The sequence below is a fragment of the Salminus brasiliensis genome, chromosome 9 (assembly GCF_030463535.1).
Source record: "Salminus brasiliensis chromosome 9, fSalBra1.hap2, whole genome shotgun sequence".
In the NCBI taxonomy this organism is placed as follows: Eukaryota; Metazoa; Chordata; class Actinopteri; order Characiformes; family Bryconidae; genus Salminus; species Salminus brasiliensis.
In genome coordinates this window covers 35,267,362-35,279,834 of record NC_132886.1, presented here as the reverse complement: position 1 = coordinate 35,279,834, position 12,473 = coordinate 35,267,362, and the positions used below count along the sequence as shown (strand labels likewise).

The 12,473-nt window shown below is 38.0% G+C and overlaps 1 protein-coding gene across 1 annotated transcript; it reads right to left on the bottom strand.

Annotated features, from left to right (window-relative positions):
* Nucleotides 1-208: 208 nt before the first annotated feature.
* On the bottom strand, nucleotides 209-5,926 carry LOC140561715 (dehydrogenase/reductase SDR family member 1-like). Its single transcript, XM_072686952.1, is given in 10 exon segments — nucleotides 209-345; nucleotides 438-518; nucleotides 685-754; nucleotides 1,775-1,801; nucleotides 1,803-1,922; nucleotides 2,551-2,683; nucleotides 2,871-2,950; nucleotides 3,039-3,182; nucleotides 5,360-5,503; nucleotides 5,896-5,926. Coding segments are annotated over 9 exon segments (936 nt in total). The 5' UTR covers nucleotides 5,896-5,926.
* Nucleotides 5,927-12,473: the final 6,547 nt, after the last annotated feature.

Below are 12,473 nucleotides of genomic sequence, written 5' to 3'. Positions count from 1 at the left end.
AACTAGGAAAATGGGCTAATGCTGTTAAACTGAATAGCAGCATTAATAATATACTCAAGCTACTATGGAATAACTCATGGAAAATGACAAAGTAATAAAAAAAGGTTCACTCCATTTAATTAAAAATGGCTACTCATGGCATATAATGCCAATTTGCACTGTTATATAACTGATATATATATTTGTCACTGGTTTCTTCAGATGCAGTTCAGAATTTGCTGGTGGCCAAGCTGAAAACAAACCGTGGTACTCTGATAAATGAAGGAGTGATGACGGAGAGCCAGGACATGTACGGCAACTGCGTGAGGAGGAATTTCAGAGAGGTATAATCCAGTACTTTGCGGCCTTAAGGAGCAAGAAAGAAAAAAATACTGAAATCTAACGTTTTCTACGTTTCTACATACCTTTAACAGTGGACACCAAATACATTCACTTACCATCAACATCTCGTAATCCATAGCGCCTTGCAAGATCACATGTCAACAACACTTTCCCGGTTAGTGACATCAGGTTTTTGTCTGTTTAATCAGGCAGAAAGTGAACACACACCAGTTGTGTGGTTTGTGACCAGAATATGTACACAATTGTATTTAGATTTTATATAATTAATACATGTATTATAGATGAATACTAGCTCCAGGCTTCAGCCAAAGATATATGGATATTTTACTATGGAAGTCTTACCTTTGGCCAGTTCAACAATGCATTTTCCACTCAGCTCTGTTGTCTCACCGTTGTTGTAGACGTCCTTGAACTAGAAGATGGAGACAGAGTCTGTTGTTTCTCTGAGTTTATGTTCACTGATGAAATCATTGGCACAGACATTCTGTGTGCAAACCTGCAGTGAACTGCTCAAACAATAAGAAATAAAAACGACTGACCATCTGTTATGAGAATGTGAAGGCACTTTACCTTTTTCATTTGACAAGACAGGTAAAACATCAGTATTTGTATGGATTGGAATAAACAACACAAGCCATATCACTAGGGATTAGGCCTAATTTATTATTTTTATTTATTATTATTATTATTATTATATTTTAATGGATCAGGCATGGGCTATTTTATTCACAATCCAAGTTCCGAGTCTTTGTTTTAACCACAGTGTTCACAGCGCCATCTGGAGTCCTCAAGGTGCCATTAGGGCACAGTGTTGCCCAGCCGGCAGCACTGAGAGGAGGAGAACACTAATTCTGTTACAGCTAACAGACGCCCGCATTGGGTAACATCGCATTATGATTGGGGGTAATGCCACCCAGAGAGAGCCAGGACAGTTATGCTCTCCTGGACTCTTGGCCATGGATTGGCAGTGTTATCATCAGGGACTGAACTCACGAATGCTAATGCTTAGACAAGCACACCATACAAGCCCCCCTTAAAATATATGTATTTCAGCTCCAGTGTAAATCGTACACAACCCCATTCAGACAATTCAAGCCACCTGAAGACAGTAATTAGTTGAGGTTTAGGGTTGGATCCAAAATCTGGAAAAAAGGTCTTTTTATCTAAGTTTTATTTTCTGGTGTGGGTTTGAGAATCTGATCAGTTTAGTTATAAAAATCAGTTTAAAGTGAAAAAGAAAAAAAAAGTCTTACTTATAGTTATTCAGTTATATATATATATATAGTCACACACCACTAGAGGTCCCATACAGACAACAATCCTCCATTCCAGTGTGGCAAATATTGTAATTGATGCAGACCACCCCAACGTTTAATGAAAAGACAGCAAATATGATATCAAGGAGTTTAAGCATAATTTATTTTGTAGAGACTTGCCTTTTCATCAAAGCCTGGAGGATTTTCTTTATCAATGATATTCTGGGAAACGAGCTCCGTCTGCACCGCACCTGGCCAGAGGCTTACAGAAGCCACCCCTCGACTCTTCAGCTCTACTGCTGTATCTGCAGCCATTCGGTCACACTGGAAGATTGAACACAGGCTATCAGTACATCTTTTTGACACCTGTAAATTAGACTTGACTACCTTTAAGATTATAGAGTGTAGTAAAGTAGGATAGACTGAATACACTACATTTACTGATTCTTGCGTTGCTGCAACAAAAACGTAGATCAAAATCATCAGATTTTTCTAGGCATGTTTCCTGTATCCGTACACTAAGAAATTCCGAATTCCGAAGTTTATTTAAAGATTTTTAACACCTGTCTCAAAGACAGAGACAGTTTGTTACAGTATCATGTAAAAGTCAGTTATAGTGGAAAATTGTGCATAAAATAATAAGTGAAATGTAACTATTATTTTAATTATTTTATGTTTTTATATTCTTCAGGTGTGGTAATGGCTATATACTGTATCCGAAACAGGGAAACTAATTTACAATTACAATTATAAATGCTTCAATTCTTACTCTACACACTGTGTCTGTTTTATTTTGTAATTTTAAAATAGTTTCAAATAACAATAAAATTGTAATGATAATAAATTACTGAAAAATGATTTAAAAAAATAGTATTACTATTGACAGACATTTAGATTAAGTACATTTCTCAGTATTTGTGAAGTAAAAAAAAATAACTTTTATAAGACTCACCGCAGCTTTACCAACCCCATATGGCACGTTGAAGAGATACTTTAAGCCTCCCATAGATGATATGGTAACTATAAGGCCCTTGCCCTGAGCTACCATCAAACGGGCAGCATACACACTGCAGAAATAGTGCCCCCTGCAGAAGATAGAGAACACTGTTATTAATATGGCATTACCAGGAACATCTATATGTAGTATATTTTGTACTACAAGTGGTTCATTCAAGCTATTCAGTTTGCAGAAATAATCTAAACAACAGTTACTACTGGCATTTCCACCAGTAAAAGCCAGTAGTAAGGTGTACATGACTTTACGCTTACTACCTGAGACCAGTGTTATTGACATCATCCCATACAGTAGGATCATACTCCCAAAAGTTGTTTTCCATGTTGTCAAAAATTGCCTATAAAAAAATTCAAATATCACATAAAGTCACTTCCACAGATTCTTTTAAAAACTGGTAGACTTGTTTTCTGTGTCATGTGACTGACCTGCACACCACCATACGCGTTGTTCACAAGGATGTCCAGTCTTCCATTTTGCTCATGCTGAATTTTTTCAAACAGCTTCTTTATGTCGTCATCTTTTGTTGAGTCACAGACCACTGGCAGACAGTGCCCCCCTCTCTTACTGACCTGTGTTAATGTGGACACAGATACAGGTAGTTTTACCAGCAATGCTGTAGTCTCAACCTCCTGTATGGTTATAGTTGAGCACAGTTTGTAGTCAAGTCAAGTCAAGTCAAGTGGGTTTATTGTCATTTCAACTACATACAGAGTACACAGTGAAACGAAACAACGTTCCTCCAGGACCATGGTGCAACATAGACAGTGCATACAAGACACAAGTGCAACACAAACAAACAAGTGCGGACAGACAACACAGTACAGACAGAGGATAATAAATAATGACGGTAGTGTGCAAGTTGTGCAATGTGCAATAAATAGAGTCCAGTGAGGAAGTAAAGTTATTAGTGCAAATGCTTGTGCAAAAAATGCTTCCCATGTTATCTGGGGTAAATGGTTGGAAAGAGAGAGAGAGAGAGAGTGTACATGTACCAGAAAGATATCAGTTCAGAAGTTGAGTTGTGTTGAGGAGTCTGATGGCTTGGGGGAAGAAGCTGTTGCAGAGTCTGGTCGTGTTGGACCGGATGCTGCGGTACCTTCTTCCTTGTATGGGTGAGTTTTGTGAGATGATGCACTTTTCTTGCTAAAAGTTTACAAAGCTTGACTATGGGGCATTAGGCTCTGAGAAGTGATGCACCTGGAAACACTGGGATATATTTATGTATAACTTATCAGTAGAGGCAAGCATCCTGTGAGGGCATCTAGGGTAACCTGGGCAACCCTGCCTAAGCTGATGTCTTCGCCCCAGGCAGTAACTGTGCAACCTCTTTTTTGAGACAAGGGGGGCAGTTGAGAAGCATTATGTCCCAGAAAGGCTATAGCAAGACAACCTCATCCTCCTATGAACCTGTAAAGAAGACAAGCTCCAGCATTTAAAGCCCCATTTCAAAGTTTGACATTACATCTTAAACCAAACCATAATGGGCATTTTATGTATTTATTACATGGAGAAAGTTTGGTCCACTTCTCTTTTCAGAACTACCACAGCTCAGTGACATTTGGAGGCCTTCAAGCTTGAAAGGTGTGGTGTATATATATGAAGTTTTATCCTCTAAACGGGTGTGATTTGAGCCTCAGTTAGCTGGACGCCCCTGGCTACTCATCGATATCCATAGATTGTTGGTTATTTAGTCATTTGGATGAATTGCTGTTGAGTCCAACTGTCTTTGGACAGATAATCGCTTGTTTCATTCCTGGTTTGGCTATTTTCCCTAAGAAACACAGCCGTGCTGCAGAATGTTTCGCCACTCAATCCAACGTGAACATGGCGTCCAGATCGAGAAATGATCCTCAAACCCTCATGCAACCACCACCATGCTTCACATTTTGATTGATGATTTGTACTTTGCCAGACATAAAGGCGCCCACTATAGATTTATCTGGACATTACACATTGTTTCACAGCTAAGGGGGAGCGTATAGATGTTTCTTGACAAACTTGACACACTGCTGATTCATAGGCCCAAAAAGTTCCAGTTGTGTTTATCACTCCACAGACATTTTTGGATTCTGTTCTGTAAAGCGATGAGACACACTTGGAAATATGGCTCCATGGTATGTTTGGAGGAGGTAGAATGAGGCATACGCTGAAAAGAACACCATGCCTACAGTGAATGCTCTGGGGCTGATGTGTTTTTTGGCAGACATAAAGGGCCCCACTCTAGATTCATCTGCCCATTACACACTGTTCCAGAACTAAGGAGGATCATCTGGGTGTTTTGCCGCAAACCTGAGAAGGCTATTTATATTCTTCTTAGTAGCAATAGTTTCAGCTTGATTTGAAACTTGTAGACATTGTGGGAGTGTGTCTGCTCCTGGTTAAGGTTTTTTAGTGGGGCTGTTTTCAGCAGCTTTAAATGACAATGTTGCTAACCCACCCATTAAGCAGTGAGAAAATGAGGACACTTTGGCTTTGGTTATTTGACTTTCTCCATAAATCAATACTTAGTTTGTTCTGTGAGATGTTCTAGAACAAATCTACTTTAGGCAGATGGGTAGGATTAGAGTCAACAGAAACAATCCAAACACTATTTGATTGTTTGCTTGGTATATGGATATTGCTGGATATTCCTTTGCAACTTATTAAGTAGCTACAAATGACAGCAATCAGTTTCATATGTAAAGAGCATCAAAACTAACAATATTATCATCAACAATATTGTTTAGCAAGCAATGCAGGTGCTGACCTCAGCTGCGGTCTGCTCTAAGGTCTTCATCTGTCTGCCAGTGATATAGACCGTAGCCCCGGCTTCAGACAGCTGTAATGCAATGCCTCTTCCAATGCCCCGAGAAGCACCGGTCACCACGCACACCCATCCAGAGAGCGCCATCTAACAAACACATAGGCACATATACACATATATTGTTGCTGTTTTAAGAAACACTTTAACAAAGTTATTAATATCTATAAAATGTTAAGACATTCAGGTTCAGTTTCAAGAAATTTAAACAATGGAAAAACAAACTGGTGAAATGCTTCAGAAATTATGAGTACACAGGTCTATTTTATGATAGCAATAATATATTGTATATATGAAATGTGCAGTTATTGGTTGGAACATATAGCTACTATTGTTGTTGGTGTTAAATGGTATATATAAATAGTATCAATATGTAAATTATTATACATTTTTTCCCAGTTAAGAAAATGTAAACACAACATCTGTAGCTAATCAAATATAAAACACAATACAATATTTCCTGCAAATCCTAATGCACTTACTTTGTCATAAACAATCCAAATCACTAATGTGGCATCCTTAGTGTTGACAAAGCGAAGATAAAAAAAATAGCAACTGTCCTAAAATAAATAGTTTCTACAGTGTGAACTGTTATTAAGAAGTAGCCATTCAGGGGACCTGTGGAGGTCAAGATGAGATCTGGAAAACCAAGAAAATTCTCAGAGAGAACCACTCACATGCTGGAACACAGGCAAATTAAACCATCAACAAGCTGTGCTTGAAGAGTGAGGAAAATTTCAACTACAAGAACTGAAAGAATTTTAGCTTTTGCTGTTGTTGTTTCCTCCAAAGGGAGTGTTGTAGAATGCTGACGTTTTTGATTAGCAACAGAGACTGTGTGTACTACTTCTCAATTAAAAAAAAACAGGCCAAGGGTTATCAAATACACTTGAAGTGCGTGCCCAACACTTAACTAAGAACAGAAACCAACCAGTGGAGACCAACTTGTTTCACACAGACTAAATGACAAACATGACCTAATATAACACCTATAAAGTACTATGGGTGCTGCTAATGTCTTATATTAACCCCTAAACCTGGCTGGAAATCACTTTAATGAAAGGAACCTGTTAAAAAGTACAATTTGAGACTTCCATTAATGTATGTGATTTCTAGCTAAATCCAATCATTCCGATGTAAACTAAATCATTTGAGTGGTTTGGTGTGAAATGTTGCATTGTAAACAAATTGACTCCAATTTCTTTACAGTGATGGATATCACTATATTGCAGCTGTAATGCGAAAACCTTGCATTTTGTAACTTTCAGTGGAAGATTTTATTCCAAGTCATTTGAAGCATTTCTATAGGTCCATTTATCATGAAATTTCGACAGCAACATTATCCATACATTATCCATTTTATTGACTACCTATGAAGACCTATGAAACATTTACCTTTTTCCGTAGGATCCACAAGTGGCTGCCAATTCTGTTCTTGCATTTACTTTATTTTTTATAAATAAAACCTAACAAAGCCCCAGATTCGGTCATTTTTATTATTGTAAAAAAAAAAAATCTTACTTTGATGGTCCATTATAGATGCCTCGTATATGACCATTCACCTACATTTGTATTAAATGCAGCTGTTGCATTCAAACCTTAATCTAAACCTTAAATCTAACCCGATTCCTAACCTAGAGCCTACAGCGGTAAAGTTAAGGTAAGGGTTAGGGTTAGGATTAGGGTCATTTGCATTTAACTAAGAGTTCAGTTGCATTTTATACATATTTAGAATGAATGTAAGAGGAGCATCTACGAAGCATGTATGGAGCATGTATGTATCTACAAGGACCCATCCAAGTGAAGTTTTACCTAATTTTTATTTCGGGAACTTTCATTTTGAAGAAGAAAACATGTGAATAGTAATATGTCACATATCACCCACATTGGATTGTTATTCTGATTAAAACAAACAATAATAAGTGCCTGTCGATCCAAACCGAGCTCTGAAAGAGCAACACCTCGTACATATAGCAGTAAAAACATTGTAGTTCACAGTGGCAAATTATCTGATTGACCTGTTTTACTATGTGCAGCATAAATATGCACAAACCCTAATTCCTTGAATGGATTTAAACAAGTAAAGAAACAAGAAATACAGCTGATTCTAATTACGTCGGCTGTATGGCCAGTAAGGGGGCTGCGAAAAGAGGTTAAAGGCTTGTTCCTATTAACAATACTGTGGACAGTTCTGATAGTTCGGAGCACTTTACACCAAACCCTTCTAAATGACTTTGTTTACATCTTAATGACTCAATTCAGACACTGTGTTACATTCTGGCAATAGCAAAACAGCTATAGAAAAAAACATCTGGTATCTTGCCTTCTATTACATCATGCAGTTTCTGTGCAAATTCATTCTGTCTATATCACCCACATGAGAGCACAACAGGTATTGTCTTACCTCTTCAGGTTCCTGTACAACCGAGTTGATATCACAGTATATATACCCCATACTCCACCCCATGGTCATAGTCCTACTGCTCTGCTGAGTCATAGCATCCCTGAACTTCCCTGTGCTCTATGATACTATTTTGCATTCTTATTTTAAAAAACTAAATCCTGAATTTGGCATTTGTTGATAAAATGCAGAAAAAATAATTTGGTTTTATTTAACTAAACCGTTAGCCCCCAAAGAACTGGATACATGTTAATAGCTGAGTCATTATTACACATAACTCTTTACTCTGATGTAATTGGAGTGTTATTGCATTTCAAGTAAAAGATCTCTCTAATAGCAATGTCACCATGAAATATTATTTTTACTATAGCACATAACAGCATACATCTTGTAGGTGAATTCAGTATGTTGTGTACATCCTCTAATCAACTTCTTTAGTGAACGCAAAAATAACATTTTTATATTTAGTGATTACATTATTAACATTATACATTATTATTTTATGCAGTCATCAGTGTTCATAATCATAGCCACAAGGTACAAACACAGAGGTCCATACATATATCCCTATTTATGCTGTTATGCTGGCATCCTGATAGACAAGCAGCTCAAATAAGATTTTTCAGCATATCCTTCATCCATCCTTTCAGCATATTGTGATAGGATGGATGAAGGAACACATTAAAGATGATGGTTTATAGTCAAATTAAAGCTACATTTGTATGCAGTTTCAAATATGATTTATCATTTGGATTTGGAGTGCCTACCAACCCATGAACTCAGGGCTGTTTAAACAGGATAATAGCAGTGCTGTTGATGCTTGATCTTGTAATATTTTGACCAAATAATGTCATAAACATTACAGTAAGATACCAGGCAACTGTGTTAACCTGTGGAAAATATGTTACCTTTAAGATCATCTGAATCAACATAAAGTATTCAGTGCAGTGCTCGTTCAACCCTTTTAGAAGCACCTTCCAAAAAGATGCTGCCAAGATAAAGCCCAGCCCAGCCCAGATTCTGTGTGTTGAGGTGGTTCCTGACAGAACATGTCTAAAGGTTGGTGGTGTATGTTCACATACTACAGCCTAAACACAGAGAGTTTAAGCTTTTAACAGATATATAGGTAACATTGATTTATGGTATAGTCATTATAGTGGCTTTACTATATGACCTGAGCCTTTGTAAATATTACTGTTAGAGCCTGTTAGCCCAACCAGGTCAGGGCCACCTACTACAATTTTTTTAATTTAAGTGCAAGTGCATGACAATGAGAATGCCTTTCATTGGTTGTTGACACATTTGTAACCTGGGTGTCCGGTGGTGGAAAAGAAAGGACAGTGTCATCAGCATAGAAGTGGTAATAGAACCCAGGAGAGGATATTACTTTACCAAGAGAGTGAGAATAAAAGAGAACCACGCACTGAGCCTTGTGGGACGCCAGTGGAAAGTCTTGTTACCTGCTCTTCCAGGTACAATGCAAGGCATAGGGTCTAGCGAATAGGTGGTTTGTTTCTTAGACGTGAGAAGCTGTAGGACGTCTTCTGTGGAAAGTGGAGAGAAACAAGAGAGAGAAGGAGAAGGAGGGTGGTGTCTAATGGGAGGGGTAGGGGCTGGGAGAATGGACTGGCTCTATTCTCCAAACTAGAGCTTGCTTATATTGAACTATATTAAGCAGCCTACAAGGGACTGATTTGTCAGCTCCTCCTTTGCACATTTCTCCTCAGCTATCTTTCTTTTTTTTTAGCTCTTGAGAGTTTTTATTTAGTTTCTTCACTTTCTTTTATTCATATTCTGGCTTTGGCACACTTATATTCTGCTTCCAGTTTTCATGTTCCTCCACCTTCAGATCCATTCAGATCTGGCATCCAGCAGTCACTTTCATGTTCTCATCATCTTCTTTCTCTTTCGTCTTTCTCCCCTCTTTTCTCTTCTCTGAGTTCTCTTCAGTCAGCTCCTCCGTCAACTTCTCTCCGATGCTCTCATCCATCTGTTTCAGGTCTGCTGCCATTTCCAGAACCTGTGCCATTGGGCGTCACTTCCTTGCTTATATTTCCAGCTTCTGAACTCCTGGTCGATCTCTCTTGCCAAGAACTGGTCATAGCCGTCTTCCAGGCTCTCCATTTTCTCCTGTGCATAAACCAGTGTTGGGTCGTTACTTAAATGCCATAGTCTATTTGATTTTTGTTGCTGATTATGTGCATCCTTTCATAACCATAATTTCTCATCTTCTAAAGGCTACTTCCAGCATGATAATGCATTATGGCACAAAGCATAAAAAAAAACGTTGCAAACCGATTTCATGAACATGAACAGTGGCCTTCCCAATCACTGGATCAGAATCCAATAGAACACCTATGCGATTAAGGTTTTTGAAGGCACTTGAAGGTTCTCCTGAAAATTCTGCAAGAATTGAGTGGTGCAATCATGCCATTATGGACCAGAATTTTAAAGGAACGTGTCAAACTTGAACCAATGCCCCAAAGAATTGAGGCTGTTTTGGGAGCAAAATAAGGCTTCTCCTAGTATTAATATAGTGTTCCTAATAAAGTGCCTGGTAAGTGTATGATCATATTGGGGTTGTGGAGAGCTACTACCACTGCTGTGTTTAAACTATTTTTGCCATTTTTCTTTCGGTTATAAAAATAATAATAGATTGCTGATATGGAATATAATTAAACTAATTAGATGGCCCACCTTTTGATTTACCCTACTTTAAGCTGTGTAGTATTTTATGACCCAACAAAGATTTATGAGATGTAGGACAATGAAGCTTTGAGTTACTAGACTTAATTGATCATAAAAATTGTGTCACCAGCGCTGATCTTAGGACTGCATGAGATGTCACATCAGACCGTCCTGTGTTTTCCTACCAGTTTTTTTTTCTCGGTTGAACAATTAGGCATAATACTTTGAGAAAGTTTTGTATGTGTAAGTATGCAAAATTAATAATAGTATCAAATTAAATGTTTTATTTATTATTAAATCTATGATGTAATGATCATACATTTATAGTTATAGTATAGATATGTAAACTGTAGGGGTCCAGCAGGTGTCCTGTGACATCCTTCAGGTGGGACAGCACCAGACGTTTAAAGGATTTAATGACCACAGATGTTAGAGCGACAGGCCTGTAGTCATTCAGTCCTGTGATGGAGGATTTCTTGGGGACTGGGATGATAGTGGAGCATTTGAAGCAAGAAGGAACTTCACACAGCTCCAGTGATCTGTTAAAAATGTTTGTAAAAATTGGAGCCAGTTGTACAGCACAGGTTTTAAGGCACACTGTCTGGGCCTGGTGTTTTCCTGGTCTTTCCTGGTCTTTTGTCTCTGGAACAATGGGGTTTGAGTTGCATAAAGGACACAAAAGAAGTAAAAACGTACAAATTACTAGAGAGCTCTGTGCCGAGGCAGCCACTCGCAGCGCCATCTTGAATTGAAATCTAATCTAATCTAGGCCAATCTAATATTGATACTAATTATTATTAATTTACTAGACTAGAGCCCTAGAATAAGAAGATTTTCATTCAAGGTTGTACTTTGGTGACATCAAAAACATGCAAACGTATAAAGCACGTAAGCTAAAGGCAACCATAAAGCAGCTCAGTTTACAAAACTTAAACAATGCATTTTACCCCACACCGGAATACCTCCTTCTCTGCCATGTTGTTAAGGCAGCTGTAAATAGTTGTGTATTTTAGGGTTGGTGAAATTTCTGTCTGTTCATCCTGACTAGGCCACTGATAACATTATTATTCTTTTAAATATTACAACAACAACAACATTGCAATATAGCAGTATAGCATAACGCTATTTACAGCCATTATTACTCACCACTTTACCTTTTCTGGTCTGTAGTAAAAGGTTTATGACCTTCGTTAGATCAACTCGACCTTTTATTGCCTTGACATTTAACCCACTGTGTAGGTAATCATTCCCCCTGAGTTATCCACACTCAAAACAAACGCGGCCTTTATAATACTCAGTGTGGCAAGTTATAGTGCCAGTGATATCCAAATCTACAGCCCAAACCAACTAATTGGCCAACATTCACATTTGTGAGTGAATGTAAAATACATAGCTACATCTCTGTGCAGGATCTGGTGGTAAAAGTTGATCTGATTGGAGAATTTAATAAGGTCATACCAGGCTGAGGAGAAGATCAATATGACTTTGAAGGATGGTTTATTTAGGCCTGGATGGCAGATGATGACCAGTGTTTCAGGAGGAACAGTGCTAGAGCTGTGGGACAGACCTCAGTTAACAGGATTGGACAGCTAGTGAGCGTGATGCTTGTGCATTAGAGCTAAGTACAATTATTATTATGGTCTTTCCTAACAATGAATGTAAACAAGTCATAGTCCTAACAAAATAGTTCAGTTCTGAGATCTTCATATAGTTTATTTGAGAGCTTGAACCTTTTGGGGTGCTCAGTCTCTGTCGTGGTGTCCTTTTCCCCCCCAATCTGATTTTATAAAACAAAATTAAAAAGCGAATGTTCTTTATGTTTACAAAAAAAGGTTTCATCTTTAACTTCATGCTTTTTGAAGATCAGTTTATCTTCTATTCACAGAACTATTCACAGTAACAGTAAGTCTGACTAGAGCTGACCAAACCTCCGCATAGCACTGTATGTGTATGGGTCACCCCAGTGTTGAC